General features: G+C 38.6%; 1 protein-coding gene across 8 annotated transcripts in view; it reads right to left on the bottom strand.

The window, feature by feature from the left end:
* MINPP1 (multiple inositol-polyphosphate phosphatase 1) overlaps nt 1-26,737 on the bottom strand; it is a 102,518-nt gene that overhangs the window by 56,735 nt on the left and 19,046 nt on the right. For 2 of the 8 annotated variants that reach the window (XM_086379230.1, XM_086379238.1), the window contains one exon: nt 1,414-9,925. The exons of 5 other annotated variants lie outside the window; for them this stretch is intronic. In XM_086379230.1, the coding sequence (XP_086235356.1) occupies nt 9,532-9,925 (394 nt within the window). In that variant the 3' untranslated portion in view covers nt 1,414-9,531. Of the gene's footprint in view, nt 1-1,413; nt 9,926-10,333; nt 15,637-26,737 lie in introns of those variants that run through there. One more of the 8 variants, XM_086379236.1, reaches the window with a different exon arrangement.

The raw sequence follows: 26,737 nt of genomic DNA, 5'->3' as shown, positions 1-26,737 counted from the left end.
CTAACAACCACAGAGGGATTAAGTTTTATCTTCAGATCCTCAGATTGGGAAATATTTTGGGGCAATATTTGTATGTAATAAGATTCTCGGTTCAGTTCAGTTCAGTCGCTCAGTCGTGTCCGACTCTTTGCGACCCCATGAACTGCAGCATGTCAGACCTCCCTGTGTATCACCAACTCCCAGAGTTCACCCAAACCCACGTCCATCGAGTCGGTGATGCCATCCAGCCATCTCATCCTCTGTCGTCCCCTTTTCCTCCTGTAACCAATCCCTCCCAGCATCAGAGTCTTTTCCAATGAGTCAACTCTTCGCATGAGGTGGCCAAAGTACTGGAGTTTCAGCTTTAGTATCATTCCTTCCAAAGAACACCCAGGACTGATCTCCTTTAGGATGGACTGGTTGGATCTCCTTGCAGTCCATGGGACTCTCAAGAGTCTTCTCCAACACCACAGTTCAAAAGCATTGATTCTTCGGCGCTCAGCTTTCTTCACAGTCCAACTCTCACATCCATACATGACCACTGGAAAAACCATAGCCTTGACTAGATGCACCTTTGTTGGCAAAGTAATGTCCCTGCTTTTTATATGCAGTCTAGGTTGGTCATAACTTTCCAAGGAGCAAGCATCTTTTAATTTCATGGCTGCAATCACCATCTGCAGTGATTTTAGAGCCCCCCCAAAATAAAGTCTGACACTGTTTCCACTGTTTCCCCATCTATTTCCCATGAAGTGATGGGACCAGATGCCATGATCTTCGTTTTCTGAATGTTGAGCTTGAAGCCAACTTTTTCACTCCCCTCTTTCACTTTCATCAAGAGGCTCTTTAGTTCCTCTTCACTTTCTGCCATAAGGGTGGTGTCATCTGCATAGCTGAGGTTATTGATATTTCTCCCGGCAATCTTGATTCCAGCTTGTGCTTCTTCCAGTCCAGCGTTTCTCATGATGTACTCTGCATAGAAGTTAAATAAGCAGGGTGACAATATACAGCCTTGATGTACTCCTTTTCCTATTTGGTCCATGTCCAGTTCTAACTGTTGCTTCCTGATCTGCCGGGGTCCAGCCCCGGCTGATCCAGGGTATTCGAAGGAGAGACGGCATCGGCGATTTATTTAAATATTAATTAGAGATATAAAGACTAATAGCATGAGGATAGCTCAGTAGGAAAATTCAGTGGATAAAAGAGGCTGAGTAGCTTGGTTTACGCGGAAAATCAATATAACCTGTGACACCAGGTTAGCTCTCACCACGGAGGCCACAGGCGCCTTCTCGAACAGTGGAAGGTGCCCCACCTTAGACACCTTCTCGAGTGGGTCTTAGAAGCCCAGGCAAATAAATGGTCGCAGAGGACCTCCACGTTCCAGATGGAAACTTCAGCCGGAATATGAAAAGAAAGAATGACATGGGGAGACCAAGCTTTGGTGAGCAAGGCCAGTAGCTTTATTTTCAACAGGGGCTTTTATACCCTAAGTTGCACATAGAGGATAATAAGGGATGTGAAATCATACAAAGTCAGCAGTCTTTGATCCTTATCGAAACCAGGGTTTCTTTCCTGCAAATTTATTGTATACAAGTGGTTTAGGTGATTTACATCATCTTCTGGCCAGAAGGCCTATTAACATTTTATGACTCTTGACAAAGGTTTGTCAACTGTAAGACTTATTTTTTCTAAGAGTAATTATTTTAAGGTTTGGCGCCATCCTCCGGAGGTGTTAGATAAAGTTGCATTCCTATAGGGCAGAGGTGCAGTGGGTTTACAACAAAGGAAAGAATTTATTACCTTAAAGGTCTAAAGTTGCTAACACCAAGGCCACTACTTATTTTTTCTACATACCAACTATATTAATTAATACACATTCAAGGATACAATACAGGGGATGTGGAAACTTGGCAGCAAGCATTGGCTCATCAATGAAATCCTTTACTAGTTTTATTCTGACAGTTTCTAACTCTCTGAGAGGCTCTAAGCTATTTGAATATCTTAACCTTCCCGTGCCTCTTGAGACTGAGAGATTGTAAATAATCGTATGCATAGCTGTAGGAGTCCGGGTAAACTTGTCAGGCGAGTTAGAGAGCTATCCGAGGGGTTTAGATTTAAACACTCCTAATGCCCAGGAACTTATTAACTGGAGCTGTAAATTAACTCTTTATCAGAGAGAGCGAGATGGTGGTGGGGGACAGCCCCCAATAAAGTCAGAGGTGAGAGCACAAAGCAATAAAGTAGGCAGACTCTGGTTTTGGGAGGGTAGATGCTCGAGAATATCCAGGGGGACTCCTGAGGCTCGATCCTGCCTTTGCGTATGCCGAGCCTCCTTCCTCATGACCTTTGCCATGAGTGGAGTGCCTCTTGCCGGCTCCCGGCACTGATCTGCATATAGGTTTCTCAAGAGGCAGGTCAGGTGGTCTGGTATTCCCATCTCTTGAAGAATTTTCCACAGTTTATTGTGATCCACACAGTCAAAGGCTGTGGCATAGTCAATAAAGCAGAAATAGATGTTTTCCTGAAACTCTCTTGTTTTTTCGATGATCCAGCTGATGTTGGCAATTTGATCTCTGGTTTCTCTGCCTTTTCTAAAACCAGCTTGAACATCTGGAATTTCACGGTTCATGTATTGCTGAAGTCTGGCTTGGAGAATTTTGAGCATTACTTTACTAGCGTGTGAGATGAGTGCTATTGTGTGGTAGTTTGAGCATTCTTTGACATTGCCTTTCTTTGGGATTGGAATGAAAACTGACCTTTTCCTGTCCTGTGGCCACTGCTGAGTTTTCCGAATTTGCTGGCATATTGAGTGCAGCACTTTCACAGCATCATCTTTGAGGATATGAAATAGCTCAACTGGAATTCCATCACCTCCACTAGCTTTGTTCATAGTGATGCTTTCTAAGGCCCAATTGACTTCACATTCCAGAATGTCTGGCTCTAGGTGAGTGATCACACCATCGTGATTATCTGGGTTGTGAAGCTCTTTTTTGTACAGTTGTTCTATGTATTCTTGCCACGTCTTCTTAACATCTTCTGCTTCTGTTAGGTCCATACCATTTCTGTTCTTTATCGAGCCCATCTTTGCATGAAATGTTCCCTTGGTATCTCTAATTTTCTTGAAGAGATCTCCAGTCTTTCCCATTCTGTTGTTTTCCTCTATTTCTTTGCATTGATCGCTGAAGAAGCCTTTCTTATCTCTTCTTGCTATTCCTTAACTCTGCATTCAGATGTTTATATCTTTCCTTTTGTCCTTTACAAGATTCTACTGACATACAACTGGTCATGTGGTGTTTGCTGTAAAACACATTGTTATTGCAATGATGGTCATTACATGATGAAGTGGGGCAGAGGCCATAAACATGGCATGACACTCGGGCAACTTGCAGCAAAGCCTTGCCTTTGTCATTCCCTAGCATTCCTCATCATGGATTTCGGCCAAAGCATCTGCGAGCTGCCACTGTTCAACGTGTGCTCAATGAGCTTGGCTTTATGGACTCCAGGGTTGAGTCAAGGGCATGAGGCTAAGGAACTGCTTTAAAGCAGTGGAAAGGAAAATAAGTACACAATATAATTGTAGTTACCATTATCCTGTAATTCATACAATTTAGAATCTCCAATAAGGTCTGAATGTGTTATCCTTGGAAATGCTACAAATGCAATTCTAAGGGATGGATTGTAATATAGCTACTAACCTGCCCCACCCTCCTGATTAACTCAGAAAGCCTTGTATACCAGGTGCATGGTACAGTGAGCTGAGCCTGGAGATATAAATTGATTTGTCCTGGAAATGGTTACATACAAAGCTCTGCTTAGACTTTTGTCTTCTTTCCATTTCCTGCTAAGCATACAACTTTTTTGGCCTAAGCAATTATAGCTAATGGCTACAGAGAAGGACAGAGGGTGGCAGCATCTTCAAAAGCACTTTTTCCCCCAGTGGTGGGCAGTGTCAAGAGACTGAAGTGGTTTACAATCAGTTGCATTACTTAAAACAATCTGCATGCCAAAGTGCCCCAAATGAATGAAGTCAAAATTCCACTGTTACCACTGATACAGCATTTGAATAGAGCATAAAGTGTAAAACAAAACAAAACAGTACTTTCATCTTCCATTTCAATTCCCTCATCTGCAAAACAGGCTTCATACTATGAACTTCATAGTCTATAATGAAGATTAAATGGAGTAACAGGTAAAGTACTTCTATACAGTACTTGGCAGGTGTAGATATTCCCTGTACTCAAGGGCAATTGTTATTTCACACAAATGATTTATTTTATAGATAACCAGTTAACATCAAGTACATGGCTGAGTATTGAGAATTACAATGATTTTTCTCTTAAGACTAGCTTTACACATTCTGTTTGGGCAAATACAAACAAATGCATATACCTATACTGTAAAACTGTGTTAGTCACTCAGTTGTGTCTGACACTTAGTGACCCCATGGGCTGTAGCCCACCAGGCTCCTCTGTCCATGGACTTCTCCAGACAAGAATACTGGAGTGGGTTACCATTTCCTTCTCTACGGGATCTTACCAACCCAGGGATTGAAGCTGGGTCTCCCGTACTGCAAGCAGATTCTTTAACATCTGAGCCACCAGGGGAGCCTATCAATAGTAGTCCTTTTTAAATATTTAGTAACCAAAGAGCTTTTAGACCTGTCTTTAAAAAAAAAACAAAGTGTTTTGAAGCTCATGCAGGCCCATAGGGTAGAGAACTGTCTTCTAGTCATAATTTTTTTTTTTTAAGAGCTAGGCCTAGACTTGAAAAGGAAGTTCTATTTAACTGCCTACCTCCAGCAGTGACTGAGGCAAAAACTAGTAACATGGTTTGAAGAAGTCCCATAATGCTCTACTCCATTTCCCTTCCTAGAAAGACCTGAAGCATTGCAACCAGATCCAAGTGGATTTAGAATCCCAGCTACTTCTGATTTCCTATCTACATCTGGGAGCTTCACCCATTGTTTTTCTCAGCAAGGAAAATGCAGGTTGTTTCTCATTTCTTCAGACTTCTGCCCAAGGAGTTCAGTATTTCTCCTCAGACTCTTCTCAGTTATCTAGTACAGTAGCAATCAAAGCTGGGAAACGCAACTGTAGTTTCCCACCATGGACAGAACTTAGGAGGCTACACAACTCTACCTAAAATAGTCAAATTAGGAAACCAGGCCCTCAGCAAGTCTCCATGATGCAAAGAGTGACAGATAATTTCAAGGAGTAATGCTGCAGACGGAAGGAAAAAAAGCACTTTTTTGTCTTCCAAAGACTAGTCTAAGCTTCTCAGGAAAGCAAGGAAAAAACACTTATAAGAAAAAGAAACTAAGGGCTGCTCAAAGGAAGAGAAACTATAGCTAGAGCATGATTGATGTTCTTCCTATCTCCAATTAGGCATGTTTGTTATCAGCAGAACTCTTTTCATCTGTGTGTATTCCAAGATATGGTTCACAAGTATACATTTTTATAATTTACATCAAAGCTGGGATTTTTTTTCCAGGATAAGATTGTTCACTGAAAAAGTTTCTAAAAGCACCCAAATTATTAACGTTCAGAACCAATATTGGTAGAATGAACTCTAATGAAAAAAAACAATCAATAAATCCCAACTTAATTCTCCATATTGTTTGTTGTTGTTTAGTTGCTAAGTCATGTTTGACTCTTTTGCAACCCCACAGACTAGCCTGCCAGGCTCTTCTATTCATAGGATTTCCCAGGGAAGAACGCTAGAGTGGGTTGTCATTTCCTTCTCCAGGGGATCTTCCCGAACCAGGGATTGAACCCATGTCTCCTTACGTTGGCAGGCAGATTCTTTACCACTGGGAACCCCAATTTTCACATTAGCTACTTCATAAATGATGTAAAATATGTTAGCAAAATGTTCTCATTATATACTAGGAGTACTATTAAACGTTGAAGGCTATCATTCTAATGAATAATTATTTGTTCTGCCAGCGCAACAACAAACAAGTGTGAGCATAAACTGCTTGGGTCTAAAGAATGGCTCAGCATCTGGGAATAGTACAGGGATGGTGTTAAACTGAGGCCAGTTTTAGAAATAATACATTTAAGAATCCTTCTATCTTAAAGTGTATTACTCCAGTAATGATAAAATGAAGTTTGAACGTTCGTTAACTGCCTCCTAATCTGCCAGGTATGAAGCCCAAACTGCAATTCTTTTAACTAGAATAATATGACATCTTTTTTCCTGCTGTGGAATTTTCTCAAAAATACTCATTCCTTCTTTTTCTTCTCTCTCTCCTCACACACATACACATACACCAATTAAAAAATAGCTTAATAGACTGATGTGAAGGTGCTTAAGGGCAGGTTAAGCTGATAGGTGAGTGGAAGGAAATGCTTAAGTAAGTGACAGAAGAATAGAGAACTCAGTGATCTGTGATTCTATGAGAGTTAAGAGACTGGGTAAGTTCAGGAGAAGAGCTAGATAAAAGGCAAATTACATTGTAATGCAAATATTTATTTTCAGTTTACATTTGGCAGAATAGTCCAGATTCCAAGGATCATTAATGAACTGTATGAAATACCACCTTAAAGAAATACATTCCAAAAATTTATACTTACAAATTCTGGTTTGGTTGTATGTAACTCCCAGATATTTAAGGTCATGTATCAATTCTGCAGTTTACAAAAGGAAAGCACTCAAAGATATAAAATTTGATTTTTGCCTGAAAAAAATGAAGCTCCTTTTCCTTTACAAGTTGAACTCTGCTTTCAGTGTTAAAATTAAGATCAAGATTATATACAAAGACAGTTTCAAGTGCAGGGTTATGTGCTGGAGAGCAGAAACTTCAAAATGATAAAATGACTATAAAAAAAGAGTAAAGACAAACGCACTGCACACATCAAGTTGTAGACTATGAACAGAAAATGACGAATGTTCATAGGCTATTTATTAATTGACCAAAATCTCAGAACCGATAGTGATTACATTTTGGTTTAACTGAGTAAAGTGGCCACCTATCATGAATGAATTCTTGTTGGCCAAAGGTTATTTTTCAGCATTCAACTTTTTATATATCCTATCCTAGATAAGACCTTTTGCTCTTATCATAAGATTATTCAGTTTCGGGTACTTCCTAAGTGAGAATAATAGCACCAGAATAATGTCACAGCCTTTGTAACATTAACGAAAATGGACTACACTCACCCTCTATCCTGAAATAGTTTACATACCAAAAACTACAATGATAACTATATGGTTCTACTTAACAATAAATAATAAATTAAACAATTTCTATAAAACTTCAAAAGTCTATGAAAACTTCATGAATCAAATTATTTAATGTTCCAGACATCAAGTAAATTTGTTGTAAGGTCTTAAGATAACGCCCTTGAAAGAAAAACTAGGTTTATTCAACTTTAACATGCTCACAGTCTGAGTTTAGTGTTTGTACATAAAAAGTACATGACTCATGAACTGATATTGTTGATTTGTGATAAATGATCAAAAAGTCTTGAAAAACAAATACAGCAATTAAATCAATTATTCAAGAATGATACGCACAATGAAGTCCTTTTTATAGAAAAGTTTAAATTCCCACAATACTATAAAATTTCAGAGTCAAGCATGCAGTAGAATGGTGAATACTGAACTTCATATGTTGGTGGTTACCTATAGGCAGGCAGTGAGGGAAAAGCATCAGGAAGACATACAAAAGTCTTCAATTCTTCTTATTTGATCTAAACCAAATGATACAATGTTAATTTTGCTAAAACAGTATGATGGGCATGAATGCTCATTATACTGTTCTCTTGTCTGCCTTAGACAAATTCCTAAAAAAAATGATTAAAATCAGACCTTTGTAGGAATAATCAGCACTGTATTGATGCATCAGTAGTATTTATCAGCTAATCATCTATTCTGTGAACATCACTCAGTTGAAGATCAATGGCGCCAAAGAATTGATGCTTTTGAACCGTGGTGTTGGAGAAGACTCTTGAGAGTCCCTTGGACTGCAAGGAGATCCAACCAGTCCATCCTAAAGGAGATCAGTCCTGGGTGTTTATTGGAAGGAATGATGCTAAAGCTGAAACTCCAATACTTTGGCCACCTGATGCAAAGAGCTGACTCATTTGAAAAGACCCTGATGCTGGGAAAGATTGAGGGCAAGAGGAGAAGGGGATGACAGAGGATGAGATGAGATGGTTGTATGACATCACCGACTCGATGGACATGAGTTTGGGTGGACTCCGGGAGTTGGTGATGGACAGGGAGGCCTGGCATGCTGCGGTTCATGGGGTCACAAAAAGTTGGACACAATTGAGCGAATGACCTGAACTGAATTGACTGTGTATCAATATGGAAAGCAGAAAAAAACTTGGTAGTAAAGTTATAAGAATTATGTTTATTATTATAGAAACTACTTTGATGATATTTGATAGAACTCACAACTATTGCTTTGAAAGGGGTTCATATCTGTGAAAGGTCTTCCCTTGTGGCTCAGATGGTAAAGAATCTGCCTGTAATGTAGGAGGAGCCAGGTTCAATCCCTGGGTCGGGAAAATCCCTGGAGAAGGGAATGGCAACGCACCCCAGTATTCTTGCCTGGAGAATCCCATGGACAGAGGAGCCTGGTGGGCTACAGTCCATGAGGTCACAAAGAGTCAGACACGACTGAGTGACTAAGCAGCAGCATATGTGAAACTGAAAGCCCACCAGTATGAAGTCAGTCTTTACAAAAATAAAGAACAAAAAAGAAATTAAACCCTCAAAAGCTGTATCTCACATAACAGTAAAATATACAAATACAAGCAAAGTGACAATTTTTTAAAACACATAAAGCAATGGATTTAAGTTTGATTCTATTCTGTCTTGTTGCTAATGGTCCTCTTTGCTCTTCCAGTTATATATGGGAAACAGGTATGATAATAATTAAATAACGGCCTTTCAAGACTTACGAAGAGGTTAAAGGCAATTACTGAAATCGTGTTCAAATACTTTATAAATACTCTTAACAAAGACACTTTATTATACTTTTGTCTTCCTTCAGTGAAGGTGTTCTTTTAAATCATACTGTTTCTTAATATTGTTTCAAATTCTCAACTAGAGATGTTAATTTCTTCCAAAGTGATACTCCCAGTGAATCATAATAGCTCTGATTAAGAAGAAAATACTAGAACTGTGCTACCTGAGGAAAAAAGAAAGAATGGCAGCACAGCTGGTAAAGTTCCTAGACTTAGTCCAGTCGCGTTATGGATTGTCCAAATGACAAAATATTTCGTTACTCCAAAACTTCTGTGTATCATTTTGAAATCATGTTCTATCTCAGTGTGAGACTTCTTACGTAAGTAGGAAGAATTTAATTTCTGTAAATGTATGTAGTACCAGTTATCTCCGAACAGATTTCCCATGAGAGCTGCTTCAGTGAAAGATCATTTCTTACATATCCATGTCCAGACTCAAAAAGAAACATTCTTCTTTGAAAAAACAGAAATATCCAAGAAATGTTAAAGCTTTCTGTACCCAGGGACTGCCCACCTATTCCAAGCATGGAATCACTCCCTGGAGACTGCTGATGAATTAAAAATGTTTGGCAGTTACTCATAGCTCATCAGACGTGTTCACCTTTGGTAGTTCACATTCTTCACTGGTATGACAACTCTGAAGGATGTCCTTATAGTGGTTCTTCAGATCTTCATACAAAGAAACAGTTTCTTGTGAGTGAGCCAATGGTAACACTTTTTCATTCAGTAACATCTGCACTCGGAATTCTTCTTTAGGAGTCTTAGCATTTTTACAATGGTAAAGCACAAATATCAGGTTTGAAGCATAGGGTACAATGTGACCACTTCGGAACTTCCGATGCATTTGCTCCTTGTAATTGTAGGCTGTCAGGGGCTCCTTGTCTTTGAAGTAGCCCATGAGAGAAAGCAGCGGAAGAAGGGTCTCTGCATGGCCAAACTGGAGGATGACTGGGGAGGAAACTGGGTGAGAACTTAAAAGAGAAATAAAGAAAAAGACACATATAAAACTTTTTCTACATACACAGCAATTTAACATAATAACCACACTTAGAATTAACACACAACTTTCTCATCTTTTTAAAATCTTTATATAAACAACAGTGTGGCTAAATTCTGTGTGGCAGAGAACTGAACTTTATGCACTAAAATTACATTTTAAAATTTTGGATCACTGCATACTGTAAATCTATCTAAAACACATATATTATTCTTTAAGGTTAAAGAGAGCTGAGTCTTCACTGCTAGATAAGGGAACTTCAAGTTGATACGGATTTCAAAACTGTATTGCCTTTCTGTGAAAGAATCTGAGCACCTGGCCCTTAGTAAATATTGATTACTCTCTGGAGCTCGTCAGAATGAATTTCAAATGTTATTTCATCTTTAGGGAATTAGGACACTATTCAGTAAATTTCTTGGTTAAAACCAAGTCTGAACAGTGAATGGTAATGCATATAATTCTTCAATGTTTTATGAGACCTGACTTGGTCACCGAATGTGAGAGAGTCACAAAAAGGTAAAGACACAACCTATTCTAGCTGATAAACTAGGTCTGTGGTTGGGAATGGAGTTTATACACTGCCAGAAACAATAGCTTTCAACACATGAGCTAGGTCACCTTTTTATTTTCTTTCAAGTTTTCTATGATTTTTCTCTGATAAAGACTTCTTTTAAAAGTAACAGGAGGGCTTCCCTGGTGGCTCAGTGGTAAAGAATCGACCTGCCAATGCAGGAGACACGGGTTAGATCCCTGATCTGGGCAAGATTCCACGTGCTGCACAGCAACAAAGTCAGTGCGTCACAACTGACCTGGAGCCCAGAAGCCACAACCACTGAGACCACATGCCACAGCTACTGAAGCCCATGTGCCCGAGGGCCTGCACTCTGCAACAGGAGAAGCCCCATCAGTGAGAAGCCTTCATACTGCAACTAAAGACGAGTCCCTACTTGATGCAGCTTGAGAAAAGCCTGGGCAGAAAAGAAGACCTAGCTCAGCCAAAAATACATAAATAAATAATTTTTTTAAAACAGCAGCAAATGACTATTTAGCCTTTTCTCCAACTTTTATAAAAAGACTATGGCTTTTGTTCTCATTATAATTTGTAAGCCTATTCAAACAGAAAATCCAAGGAAGACAGGATATATGTATATGTGAGGCTGATTCACTTTGTTGTATAGCAGAGACTAACACAACACTGTAAAACAACTATACGCAATTAAAAAAAAAAAACTCTATTCAAACACAGTTAACCAAACATCAGGTTACAAATTTTCTGGGAGGACAGCAATATTTGCAGCAGTTTCTGAATCCTCCTGATTCCTCACATAAAAATGGATGCGGCAAATGGATAGCAGATCCAAAACCCAAGGGAAACAGTCACAACTATTTTATTTTTTTCTACCAAATCTTTGAAAGGCCACATGCACTTTACATTTACAGCAATCTCAATTCATACCACCATTTCAGGTGCTGAATAACCACATGTGGCTGGTGGCTACTGTGTGGAAAAGCAGTGGAGTAAACAGACTTACCTACATACTTGGGTTCAAAAGTCAATCAAAGAGAAAATAGGAAAAAAAAAAAAGATAAAAGACAAACAACAAAAACACATATGAAACAAAAAAAAATGTGTGCTGGGGATAGGGGACAGACCAACAGGGCTATGTACAAATGATGACTTCAAAGTCCTATTAACTTCACACATACAAGCTACAGAAGAAATTAAATCTAGATTGTTACCCAAATTTAAGTTTTAAACCTAAGATTCCTTAGCTTTATATAAAGTGCAATAAATCCCATTTTCTCTTTTGACTGCCTACTTTCAGTCACATATTAAAATCAGCTATTTTTGAGAAGAAAGTTGAGAAAAACTGTGCTTTAAAAATCCTTATTGGGAGTTTTATGGGAAATCAAGTTTATATATAATTAGATTCACATAGGAAGCCAAATCAATACAAACAAATGACTGTCTTGTGCCATATGATGCATCTAAATTAAAGAACATATTTTACAATTTCAAGAAATTTTCAACAGAAAGGAAAAACACAATTTAAAAAATAAGTGCCCTAAATATTATCTTATTACAGATCAATCTCCATTACAAAAGGACGAAATATATTAAAAACAGTATTTTTAAAGGTCTGGTTAAATCCATAAATACAATAGTGATAAAAGATAAGGGTAACTACATATTAGAGGGTCAAAACTAACGTAGCCTTCCTCAAAACAATGTGAAAACTAAAATCATCAGCTTACTTAGAGATTAAATGTGCTTGCAGAAAATAGTAAGCAACTTATAATTCTTTGTAGGTTACATATTTTTACAATAATGCCAAATATAAAGGAGAAATGAGCACAATCTCACTCATAATTATTTTCTGCCTACCTTACCCTTTGTGCCTTAGGGTTGTACACACACAGCAGATGCTGTTGCTCCTTCAGAAAAAGAAGTTGGCTGATGTCCCTTGTATTAACACACAAAAAGCACTGGACAAAAATGGATGTGCCCAATTTTCTGCAACACAGTCATTATACTCTATGCCTTGAATTCAGTTTGCTGAGTAATAAAGAGTGTATGCAACTACATTTTTATTGTAGCACAGAAGAAAGGGAATATGTCAAAAAAATGACAACTTTTAACTTCAGAGAAGCTGTATCTAGGTCAAATGTTTAAACTCCAATGAATAAGTAATAGCTATCTGGAACACTGTACTGAAGTTGTATGCAGATCCAATGGATACAATTTCCTAAACACTTTTTTCTTTATAGATGAACATCTCTGCCTTGCCAACCAATCTCCCCCTCTTTATCTCTCATTTCCCAGACATAATTAAAATCACTTGGCCCATTTCTAAGACACCTAATTACAAAATACAGCACTAGTTTGTATCAGGATGGTACCTGACTTCTTGTTTTTTGATAGCAATATCATCCCTTGTTGGGTGTATTACAAACAACACAAATTGTACCTATGTGTGTGGGTATGTGTGTATCATATAATCACTTGAAACAAATTACCACTTAAAGAATTATGTGTAAATCATTCCTAAATGTATGTACACAAATCTTTATTGAAAACAGAATAAGAAGGTACTTCATTGGTTTAGTCTGTGTGTTCTGTGTGCTAAGTCGATTCAGTCGTGTCTGACTCTTTGCAATCCCATTGACTATAGCCTGCCAGGCTCCTCTGTCCATGGAATTCTCCAGGCAAGAATAATGGAGTTGCCACGCCCTCCTTCAGGGTATCTTCCCAACCCAGGGATAGAACCCAGGTCTCCTGGATTGCAGGTGGATTCTTCACCATCTGAGGTACCAGGGAAGCCTTGGTTTGGTTTATATCTTTTTTAAAAATGCCAAGGAACAGTATTAAAAATCTGGCTTAGAGAAATTTTATCTCACAGAGAAAGAGCTTTTTTATTTTATAAAAAATAGAGAAGAATGCCTTATGAAACTTTGTAAAATACGCTACTATCAACATGAACATAAACTAAAACTCTAAAGTGGTTTAAAATTCTCTTTAACCACCTCCATATTTTCATACTGTTTATGGGCTTCTCACGGAGAAGGCAATGGCACCCCACTCCAGTACTCTTGCCTGGAAAATCCCATGGATGGAGGAGCCTGGTAGGCTGCAGTCCATGGAGTCGCTAAGAGTCGGACATGACTGAGCGACTTCACTTTCACTTTTCATTTTCATGCATTGGAGAAGGAAATGGCAACCCACTCCAGTGTTCTTGCCTGGAGAATCCCAGGGATGGGGGAGCCTGGTGGGCTTCCGTCTGTGGGGTCACACAGAGTCGGACACGACTGAAGCGACTTAGCAGCAGCAGCAGCATGGGGTTCTCAAGGCAAGAATACTTAAGAATACTTGCCATTCCCTTCTCCAGTGGACAACGATTTGTCAGAACTCTCCACCATAGTTTCATTGAGTTAGACAAGGCTGTGGTCCATGTGATCAGATAGGTTAGTTTTCTGTGATTATGGTTTTCATTCTGTCTGCCCTCTGATGGAGAAGGATAAGAGGCTTATGGAAGCTTCCTGATGGGACAGACTGACTGAGGGGGAAACTGGGTCTTGTTCTGATGGGTGGGGCCATGCTCAGTAAATCTTTAATCCAATTTTCTGTTGATGGGCGGGGCTGTGTTGCCTTCCTGTTGTTTGACCTGAGGCCAAACTATGGTGGAGACAATGAAGATAATGGCAACCTCCTTCAAAAGGTACCATGCACCCACTGCTGCACTCAGTGTCCCCAACCCTGCAGCAGGCCACCACCAACCCATGCCTCTGCCAGAGACTCCTGGACACTCATGGGCAAGTCTGGGTCAGCCTCTTGTGGAGCCACTGCTCCTTTCTCTTGGGTCCTGGTGCACACAAGCTTTTGTTTGTGCCAAGAGTCTGTTTCCCCAGTCCTGCGTAAGTTCTGGCGGCTCTATGGTGGGGTTAATGGCAACCTTTTTCAAGAGGGCTTATGCCATACCCAGGACTATTGCATCCAGAGCCCATGCCACTGTGGCAGTCCACTACTGACCCATACCTGAGGTATGAACTCAAACACACTTCTGGCTCAGGCTCTGTGGGGTTTCTGGGTTCTGGTGCGCACAAGGTTTGTTTGAGCCCTCCAAGCATCTCTGGCAGGTATGGGATTTGATCCTAGACATGATTTCGCCCCTCCTACCATCTTGCTGGGGCTCCTCCTTTGCTCTTGGACGTGGGGTATCTTTCCTTGGTGGGATCCAACATTTGATGCTTTGAACTGATGCTTTTGAATTGCCGTGTTGGAGAAGACTCTTGAGAGTCCCTTGGACTGCAAGGAGATCCAACCAGTCCATCCTAAAGGACATCAGTCCTGGGTATTCATTGGAAGGACTGATGCTGAAGCTGAAACTCCAATACTCTGGCCACCTGATATGAAGAACTGACTCACTGGAAAAGACCCTGATGCTGAGAAAGATTGAAGACAGGAGGAGAAGGGGATGACAGAGGATGAGATGGTTGGATGGCATCACCGACTCAATAGACATGAGTTTGAGTAAACTCTGGGAGTTGGTGATGGACAAGGAAGCCTGGCATGCTGCAGTCCATGGGGTTGCAAAGAGTTGGACATGACTGAGTGAACTGAACTGAACCTCCATATTTTAAACAATTCTAAAACTCTTTCTTCTTGATTTTATTTCAAAATTCAGAGCTGACAAAATTTATAGGTGGGATTTTAAGGGTAAGAAGCAGAATTTAACATTCCTAAATAAGTTACAAGATAAAAAAAAAAAATGGTTAAGTAATTTTTCCATTAACTCAAAAAGTATTCCCAATAGATAAAAGCTCAGCATATAAATCACAAGATTCAAACAAAACTTTTTCTTCACTATTTGTTTTTCTTAGTTGGAATTCAACTTGGTAATCCTTAATGGTTCAAGTGCTAAAACTAGAATAAATATAATCCTTCATGTAATCTTCAAGGCTCCCTAAAATAGCAGAAGTAAAACATCTAACTCATAATTATGAGGTACATAATTCAAAAGAACTTACCTAATAATTTTTCAGTCCTCTTAGACCACATACTTCAAATCAAGGGCCTACTTACGGCTAAGAATGTGAGAATGCTTTTCTTCACTTATAAACAATGACTAAACAATATGTGGATCTCATATTTTGGGCTTCCCAGTGTCTCTGTGGTAAAGAATCCGCCTGCCAATGCAGAAGCCAGAGATGTGAGTTTGATCCCTGGGTTGGAAAGATCCCCTTGTGGAGGAAATGGCAACACACTCCAGTATTTCTGCCTCATGCACATGCATGCAAGCAATATGTAAACTGATTTCTACTTTATTGTTTGAAACTCAATTGTGAAAATATCAAACTCTGGGTATAAAAAAACCTAGAACTTTCAGTTTTCAGTCTGTAAGGAGCTTAGAAACTGCCGTTCCACCCTAACAACAAAGAGCCAAACAAAATGAAAACTCAATGGTTCATCTTAGATCCATTAGAGAGGTGAGGTCACAGGTCAAACTGCTGCCCCCTAAATTGGAGAGATAGGCAGACACAGAGAACCATAATTTACAGGAGCAGAAACCTCCACAGGAACCTATGCCAGAGTCAGAAAACTTAAAACTGTAAATTGACAAATTGCTAGAGGCTTGGTGTAGACAAGTCTAAGAGTTAAAAATTTCAAGGGACCAGTCATAGGGGATGTGAACTCTGCCAGATCCTCACAGTGAACCCCCTCTAAGCTATCTGCTAGAAACTGATTTCCTTCTTTAAGTACAAGCCCAACTGCTGTTTGAAAGAACCAAAACCCCAGCTTCTTCTTAAATATATCCAAGTTTCAAGGATGCCATGGGAAATTTTCTGGATTTTATTCCCAAGCTTATTTAAAGCAAATTTGGTTTATAATTAAGTCCAAAACACTGGCACTAGCCAGTGGGTTACAGTGTGCGTGATTATGTCTGAATGAGGGAATACAAAAGTGTGCGTGTATGTGTGTGTGTGTGTGTGTGTGTGTGTGTGTCTGCCTGCCTGTCTAGGGGTTGGAGGATTAGAAAGACCAGAAAGAACAAGAGAACACAATGCATGGGAAGACAACAGGGGAAAGAATGTGAAAAAAAAAATCACTTCTCAATTTACTCAATTCCTAATGTAAGGCCACATAATTTTGTCAGAAAATTGCTGAGAGCATAAAGACTGCTACATTCCATTCTACCTGTGGTCCCATATAGTTTTCTTTGCATCATATGGCCATTCAATAAACAGAGTTGTGAGGTTCAGGATGCCATGACAGAAAGAACTAGCTTTTCACCTTTAACGAAAAACTGCAGTCTTTTGGTAGGAAGATGTAAAATTTTTTTAAAGGAGGAACTGCCAAGGCAATCAGTAATGACATGTATTCAATACTCACTGCATCTATAGTTTTATAAATATTGGGGACATGAAACCATTTGAAAATCTAAAGGAATGAGATTTCATCCCAGAGAAATGCTCAAACCCATAAAAACTTGAATACAGTTTTGGGAGTTCAGACTCTACACATCCTAAGAATCCCTCTGCTGTATATTACAATCTGACATCCTGAGGAACAGTGTGTCTACAGTTCTGTTCCATATTAGCTTTTATCCCCTGCATCATGTGTATTTCAGAGAAGTCTAATAATTTTGTCCTAATGAGCTCTACATTTAAAGTATCTAAATAGATTAATTTACATTTTAAATTTACACACAACACCAAATTAAGGAAAGTGCAGATAGTTTATAATTTGCTTTGAACATTTCTATTTTTCTTGAATCATGTAGTTTCTGTTCTTTACATTCTGACTGCATACTCCAATCCTTCAACATAAGACTTCTATTAGTTACATTTCTCATATTAACTATATCCCTGACTTGTAATGATATTCTTTAGAACTTGCAGCACAAAGTCTCAAAAAAAAAAAAAACAGAACAAAAAGGCATCTAATGTACCTTTAATTCTGCCCTATCCCTCTGATAAAAATGCATTAAATTTGAGATAACACATTTTCCAAAAAGTGACAAAACCACTTTTAAGAGAGATTCATTTTAGCTTTAAAAAATTAAAAACCCTAGAAAATGTAAACTATCAATACAAATACAGGAAAACAAATGAATAACTTAAATGAATTATATGTAGAAATACACAGTTGGAATTCTAATATTTTAGGGTTGAAATCTGGTCATGACTTCTCATTTAAGAAATAGGGAAAGGACAAGTGAATTACCTAATGTTATCTAGCAAGTAAGAATGCACTTCTCCAAATTTCAGCCCTCTTTTTACTTACTTAAGTTGGTAAGGAGATTTTTATCAAATCTTCCATTAAAAAGGAAAGTTAAGTTGAACTCTAAAATTATGTTGTTGAATGAGGTTTGATGACTATGCATGTATGCATGTGTTCAAAGTAGATTAAACATCCAGGAAAAAGTTCAACCAGAAAAACAACTAATAATTGCATGTTTTCTCCTAAATGTACTCAGCTTAGGTTTTTCTAAGCTCTTAGTTCATGTTTCACACTCAACTAATGTTACACAAAGTGTATTTTTAAACATGATCTGAGAATATCAAATAGAGCTTTAGACTCGTGTAATTCCCACAATTATGTAAGTGCACAAATAAGAGCAACATGAACTGCCAGAGATATGAGATGCTTTGGGAAGAAAATTACAAGGAAAAATAATTTAATCCTATTTTACATCTGAAGCATCAGCTCCAATGTGTCATTTGGAAAAGTATCAAATTTGACATTTTAACGCAAATATAGAATGAAATGATTCAAGTGTAAAGTTTTTTCTCAAGAAAAATACATAGAAATAACTTTGGCTTTCATCCAAGATGTAGTAACAGGGACTGGATTTATCTTCCTGCCTTAAACTACTATAAAGCCAAACAAAAGATATGAAAAGGCAGTTTCCAGATATTCAACAATAGTGAGAATAAGAGCGAGGGGAGGCAAATCCCCACAGCTCCCCCATGTTAACTGCCTAGTTTCCAGGCTGCAGCACAGGGCACGGGAACCCAAACAGAGTTATGTCAATCTTCCTGAGAAGATGAGATAGAACTGGAAATTCATGGAGGCCCAACTGAGTAGAATTTACAGGCTAGGATACCAGAGAAGAGAGATGTGCAGTGACTCCTCTCAAGATTTCAGCTAGTACTGATCAAATCACTGTCTGTGAGAAAACTATACAAATCCAGGCAAAAAGTACTGAACACAAAGAATTGGAAAGAATCCCCAAAGCTAACACAAGGCCATGAATAGTTTGTGTTCACACAAGCCATTATAGGAAAATCTCAAAATATACAGGGTACCAAACAGATGCTCAGGAGGAACTGACTCAAAAGTGTTGCAAAGTTAGCTCATAAAAGACATTATTATAAAAACAAAAAAGGCAAACCACAGTTTAGGAGAATATACTTGTAAAGTATAAATATGAGAAAGACTCTGTATCTAGAGTATACATTAAAGAACTCTTAAAGCAACAATAATAAAAATGATAAATAACCCAGTTAAAAAATGGCAAAAGATTTGAACAGACACTTAACCAAAGTAAACACATGGATGGTAAATAAGTTCAGTATCACTAGTTGTATGGCTGTTAGCATAACTGGTATTATCTTGAGCTCTTAACAGTTTTTCCTGTCTCTGCCAGGGCTGTAATGTGTAGTACTGAATCACTTCTCAGATAATCATGATGGTATGGTCACTCACTGAGAGCCAGACATCCTGGAATGTGAAGTCAAGTGGGCCTTAGGAAGCATCACTACGAACAAAGCTAGTGGAGGTGATGGAATTCCAGTTGAGCTGTTTCATATCCTCAAAGATGATGCTGTGAAAGTGCTACACTCAATATGCCAGCAAATTCGGAAAACTCAGCAGTAGCCACAGGACTGGAAAAGGTCAGTTTTCATTCCAATCCCAAAGAAAGGCAATGCCAAAGAATGCTCAAACTACTGTACAATTGCACTCATCTCACACGCTAGTAAAGTAATGCTCAAAATTCTCCAAGCTAGGCTTCAACAGTATGTGAACCGTGAACTTCCAGATGTTCAAGCTGGTTTTAGAAAAGGCAGGGGAACCAGAGACCAAATTGCCAACATCCGCTGGATCATTGAAAAACGCAAGAAAGTTCCAGAAAAACATCTATTTCTGCTTCATTGACTATGCCAAAGCCTTTGACTGTGTGGATCACAATAAACTGTGGGAAATTCTGAAAGAGATGGGAATACCAGACCACCTGGCCTGCTTCTTGAGAAACCTGTATGCAGGTCAGGAAGCAACAATTTCAACTGGACATGGAACAACAGACTGGTTCCAAATAGGAAAAGGAGTACGTCAAGGCTGTATATTGTTACCCTGCTTATTTAACTTCTATGCAGAGTACATCATGAGAAAAGCTGAGCTGGACGAAGCACAAGCTGGAATCAAGACTGCCGGGAGAAATATCAGTAACCTCAGATATGCAGATGACACCACCCTTATGGCAGAAAGTGAAGAACTAAAGAGCCTTTTGATGAAAGTGAAAAAGGAGAGTGAAAAAGCTGGCTTAAAGCTCAACATTCAGAAAACTAAGATCATGGCCTCTGGTCCCATCACTTCATGGCAAATAGATGGGGAAACAGTGGCTGACTTTTATTTTTCTGGGCTCCAAAATCACTGCAGATGGTGACTGCCGCCATGAAATTAAAAGACGCTTACTCCTTGGAAGGAAAGTTATGACCAATCTAGACAGCATATTAAAAAGCAGAGACATTACTTTGTTGGCCTTTGTCAACAAAGGTCCATCTAGTCAAGGCTATGGTTTTTCCAGTGATCATGTATCGATGTGAGAGTTGGACTATAAAGAAAGCTGAGTGCAGAAGAATTGATGCTGTTGAACTGTGGTGTTGGAGAAGACTCTTGAGAATCCCTTGGACTGCAAGGAGATCCAACCAGTCCATCCTAAAGGAGATCAGTCCTGGGTGTTCATTGGAAGGACTGATGTTGAAGCTGAAACTCCAATACTTTGGCCACCTGATGCAAAGAGCTGACTCATTTGAAAAGACCCTGATGCTGGGAAAGATTGAGGGCAAGAGGAGAAGGGGACAACAGAGGATGAGATGGTTGGATGTCATCACCGACTAAATGGACATGGGTTTGGGTGGACTCCGGGAGTTGGTGATGGACAGGGAGGCCTGGTATGCTTGGTTCGTGGGGTCACAAAGAGTCAGACACGACTGAGTGACTGAATTGACTGACTGACTGAATCACTTCTCTGCCACTGAGGGTTTTGTCATTTAAGATATTGTTTAATAATCATGATGACCAGGTGGCCTCAATGCTCTGTTAGTCCCCAAACAATAAAAACTTCCACTGATATATTTCCAGTGTCCAGGAGACTAGTTACCCTATCTGTTAGTCTTGACTTAGAAATATGCATCCTATATCCAAGCCTGTACCCTCATATCCTAGGTTAACTGTAAAACTGTCCCAATGCCCAATTAGCAGTGCCAAGTACAGCTGTGAATGCTTCCAGATCATTGTCTGCCTGATCCTGATCCCACCTTGTAAGTTATTCTATAATAAATCGATCCACTGATTACATGAAGCTGCCCTCCTTTTGTTTCACTTTCAAGATGACTTCTCAGTTTGGTTGGCATTTTTCATTCCATCCGTCCTACAACACTAATTTTTAGGGAAATGAAACTAAAACTACAATGAAGTGCTCCAACACACCCATGAGAATGGCTAAAATTAAAAGTATTAAATACCTACCATACCAAGTGTTGGCCAGGAAATAGAATAACTGTAACTCACACACCGGTGGGGAGAGTTTGGCAGTTTCTAAAGAAGTTAAACATGCACCTACATATGACTCAGCTATTCCATCTCTGGGTTTTGTTGTTGTTTTCAGTCATTCAGACCTGTCCGACTCACCAGGCTTCCTGGTCCTTCACTATCTCCTGTTGTTTGCTCAAACTCATGTCCATTGAGCTGGTGATGCCATCCAACCATCTCGTCTTCTGTCATCCCCTTCTCCTCCTGCCCTCAATCTTTCCCAGCATCAGGGTCTTTTCCAAAGAGTCAGCTCTTTGCATCAGGTGGCCAAAGTACTAAAGCTCCAGCTTCAGCATCAGTCCTTCCAGTGCATTAATTATCCAAAAGAACTGAAAGCATATGTTCATACAAAGACCACAAATGTTCACAGCAGCCTTATTTGTAGTAGCCTCAAACTGTAAATGACCCAAATGCCTACCATAAAGAGAATGGATAAACAAATTGGATAAACAAATCCATTATATCCATATAATGGAACACCAAGTAAAATACTTAAAAGATGCATGTTCCTTGGAAGAAAAGCTATGATAAACCTAGCAGAGACATCACTTTGCTGACAAAACTCTGTATAGTCAAAACTATGGTTTTCTCAGTAGTCATGTGTGGATGTGAGAGCTGGATGACAAAGAAGGCTGAGCACCCAAGAACTGATGCTTTCAAACTGTGGTGCTGGAGAAGGCTGTTGACAGTCCCTTGGACAGCATGGAAATCAAACCAGTCAGTCCTAAAGGAAATCAGTCCTGAATATTCACTGGAAGGACTGATGTTGAAGCTGGCCACCTGATGCGAAGAACTGACTCAGTGGAAAAGACCTTGATGCTGGGAAAGATTGAGGGCAGGAACAGAAGGAGGCGACAGAGGATGAGATGGCTGGATGGCATCATCAACTCAATGGAAATGAGTGTGAGCAAACTCCAGGAGACAGTGAAGGACAGGGAAGCCTGGCATGCTGCAGGTCATAGAGTTGCAAAGAGTCAGACATGACTGAGCGACTGAACAACAAGTAAAATACTAAATGAAATGGAATTATTAAATTATTAATAATTTATTGTCTCATTCATTTGACTGATGTCAAATGTCTGAGTCATTTGACTGATACTCAAAATGAATCAAATGAATCTTATAACCATTATGCTACATGAAAAGAAGCCAAACCCCTAAAAAATGTACACATACATCCTATAAGGTTCCCTCATATAAAATTCTAGAAAATACAAAATAATCTATAGTGACAGAAAGCAGATCAGTGGATCAGCCTGGGAATGAGGGGTGGGAACTATCTTAGAAAGAGTCACAAAGACATTTTTGCATGCAATGGATAGTTCATTATCTTGATTATGGGGATAGTTTCATGGCTGTATAAAAACTTATCAAGTTGTGTACTTTAAATATGTGCTGTTTATTTCACATCAATTATACTTCATAAAATTAAGTGTTAAGGGTTGATATGACCAACCTCAAAGACTCCTGCTCCCATAAAGGCTTTACCAACCCCCAACGGTTCAAATCAATTCTTCTTCAGTATTGTTTTTTACCCGTTTTAGTGCTGTTAGATATGCTCCAAAATAGGACATGAGTGCCTTGAGACAATAATTTAAATGTCTTCATCTTTGGATATACCTTCCATTGCCTACATAATTAGCTGTATTGAATCTGAGTAGAAGTAAAACTAAAATCAGGGAAGCACTTAGGAGGTAACTGCTAGAATCAAAAAGAGAGACAATATTAGTTTGAGTTGAGGTGGAAGCAGTGGGGGTGAAGAAAAGTAAAAGAACCTGATGTGAAGAAAAAACAACAACAACAAAATACCACATTATGGTGAGTAGATGTAGAAGGTGAGGGAGAGAGAGGCAAGAATAATACACAGGATTGCGGCTTAGATGCCTAGGAGGATAAATGACTATAAACTGTGGATATTCCTTCATTATACACTAAGCACCAACTGCATCGCAGGTGTGTTCTAGACACTGAGGACAGACCAGGGAAATAAAGTTCTAGCCATCACAGACCTACAGTCCACTGAAAGTCAAAACATGTCTTTCCAAAAGACAAATGGACAGTTGAATTTGAATTCAAAGTATAGCCAGGCTAGTTATATTAACTTTTACCTTATTTTAGCCAGTATCTTTCAACAACTAGCACTAGAAGAGTCTGTGCTACCTAGTTAAACTCATGGAACAAGAACTTCGCAACAGTAACAAGTTCTGAGAATTTAGAATCTGCGTACACTTCTAAGAACTTCAAAAGACAAAGCTCCCTGGTTACAATGGGCTAAGTAATCGCTTGGTGCCACTATACTTTCATTTCAATACTGCCATCTTAGGTTAACACAGGGAACTACACAATCTTCAAAAGTCAAACCCTTATTCAACAGTGAATGCAAAGGTTCAAAAAAGATTAATGAGAGCTATTTAATGACTGTAACATATATTTACAAGAATTAATTCGCTGTAACACATATTTACAAGAATTAATTCACTGTAACACATATTTACAATAATTAATTCTCGTATCTGAGAGTATCCCTGACAAAATGGAAGATCTCATGAGGTAAGCAATTATACAGTTCGGAATATAAACCTTTCTTTGAAAAACTAGGAAGTGACTTACTGAATCTCAATTAAAAATAAAAATATACTAACAGACAATGGGGAATGGGAAAGTAGAATAAAATACAGATAAATCTTACTTATTCAGTAAGTTTAACCTGCTTTTCTAACCACAGCTCTTTAAACAGCAACAGCTGTTTAAATTTGCTTAAATACTAAAGTTACTGGTTTTAACTTTAATCCCATGACTGTAGTGATGGTTTAAGAAGGAAAATAAGGTCAAGATCCTAATAAGTGTCAAGGACCATGGATCTGGAGGACTGGTTATATTTAACCAAAATGTTGATACTTATCAATTAACATTATTTACAATCTCCAATGTTTTCTGTGAAGTAAAATCACACTATAAGAATTATGTTGAAAAGTATTCAGAAACATTGAAGAATACCTTTGACTTAACATTACTATAAAAATATAACAAAAAAAATCACAACCTGTGTACATAGTACTATCTCAATACGGGGTGGAGGAGGGATGGAGAAAGCAAAAATAGCCTCAGAACTGTAGAAATGAGTGAAGACATTTCTTCAGATAATATCAAGGATAAATATTGTTTCTGTATATATATATACAAATACATATATAAACACACTCAGTATAAACTCTAAATGCAAATACAAAAGTCATTAAGTAAAATAATATTTTGATAGAACAGTTCATAAAAAATACAAATATAAAATATTCTGTTAAAATATTATTATGATACCACACTGGTGTGTGATATTAGTAGTGGAGAAGGCTATGTCTGTGAGGGAAGGGATAGAACATGGGAACTTTGTATTTCCACCCATTTTTGTTGTAAACCTAAAAGTGTTCTAAAAAATAGTCTATTAGTTTTGGGGTTTTTAAACCTATTATTCTCTCTGTACTGAGCATATATTGGTTTTCTTGAGAAGTATCCTAAATTTTGGCACTGCTAATAAAATTGGTTAGTATCACCCTGTTTTCTGGAAAGCAATCTGACAGAAGTCTCTAAATTCAATTTTTCCCTTTACCTGTTTAAGATTTCATCTTGATGCAGTTAAACAAATTTAAAAATCCCTAATCAGTCTTTTAGTATAGAGAAAACCAGGCTGCAAAGTATCTGCCCGTTTCTTCACAATAAGTGCTAACTTTCTTTCCTTAGCTAGAAAAGGAGGCAGTGGCCAAAGAAAATTTGTCTTACAAGGTCAAGTTCTCCTTCCTTTAACTTTACTACTGTTTTACCCAGTCTCCTACATTGCAGGCAGATTATTTCCCAACTGGACCACAAGGGAATAACCATACTGTTTTACAATCTTACATAAATAGTTATATCACAACCCATGGCTTTTTTATACATTTCTATTTTCTCTATATTGTTAAGAGTCACAAGTACAATGACTCTGTCCAGCTCATATGATACTGCCTGACATATATCACAGTAGATGTTTAAAATACTGTTGAATGAATCTTCTTTTCAATTCACTAATACAAGAGTAATCCTCCAAAAGGAGTAAAAATGTTCTCTATCCTGCTGATGGAAAGGGATTTAATTTAAGGAATGAGCTCAGGAACATGAAAATTGGAAGAGGTTAACTACTAGAAAGTATCTGTTTCTAATATTTGAATCATGGCAGCAGGGAGAGGAAAGGTATGTGAATGTCTGACAAAGACATTAAGGACATGTTTGACCAGACAGCTCTCACATACAGTAACAATACCATATCTGTATCCTACATTATACTAAGTGTTTTAATAGAAATTATCTCACTTGATTAACAACCCTGTGAGTCAGGACAATAATTCCCCTTTTCAAAAGTGAGGAATCTGCAGCATCAATAGAGTAGAACCAGGACTCAAAACCAAATCTAAGCATCTGCCTACTACATCCCATGGCTTCCATACTACCGCATCCCATTTCATGACATCCATGACATGAAAATTAGTCTCATTAGCTTCTGAGTAGATAAAAAAACACAACTAGCTATTACCTAACATAATGGAATAGTCAGTCCATTGCAATTTTTTTCCCCACTGTACTTCACTTGTGGGTAAGATAAGCAAAGCATAATAAAATAAACTAAACCTGGAATTTCATTTTAATATAAATCGCATACAAGGTATATGTTTAAAAAGATTCTTTTTAAACAATTTTACTTTCCCACCAAAAATGCATAAGGTTTCCAATTGCTTCACACCTTACCAACACTTAAGAAAAATTTAAAAATTTTTTTATTTTAGCCAGTGAATAGGAAAAATACTTCTAGTCCTTTCCTCCTATGTTTCTCATTTCCTCTCACATTCCTAATGTTTCTGACCCCTCTGGTTACCATATGTGCAGGGTTTTTCCCACACTAGGCAACACTCTGTGACACCAGGTGGCTGTTCTACGCATTATCTCCCACAGGCTAAGGGCTCAATCCCACGAGACTGCCCCTACTTCAGGTGCAAACTGTAAGTAGCAGGTCTTCACCTAGGTCACCCACAACTTCTATCCAATATGGCCACAGACAGAAGGCTCTCATGATCCCCTTAGGTTTAATTTGCTAGACTGGCTCACAAAGTCAGGAAAATACTAATTTGCACTTACCAGTTTACTATAAAAGGGTATCATAAAAGACACAGATGAACATCCAGATGGAAAAGGAGTACAGGGAAAGGTAAGTGGGAAGGGGCACAGAGCTTCCATGTCCTTTCCAGACATGTCTCTTTCTTAACTGCTCTACTTGTTCACCACCACAGAAGTCCCGTGAACCTCGCAGGCATGACTGATCATTAACTCCATTTCCAGCCCTTCTCCCTTCTCAAGAGAACTGTGGGGAATGGTGGTGGTGATTGGGGGCAGCGGGAGGATGAGGCTGAAAATTCCAAGCTTCTAATTATGGCTTGTTATTTCCAGTAA

This window comes from Bos grunniens, chromosome 26, assembly GCF_055505025.1.
Source record: "Bos grunniens cultivar Pamir isolate PY7600 chromosome 26, Bosgru_T2T1.0, whole genome shotgun sequence".
In the NCBI taxonomy this organism is placed as follows: domain Eukaryota; kingdom Metazoa; phylum Chordata; class Mammalia; order Artiodactyla; family Bovidae; genus Bos; species Bos grunniens.
The sequence above is the reverse complement of the archived record's forward strand: the minus strand, read 5'-3'. Positions and strand labels throughout refer to the sequence as shown.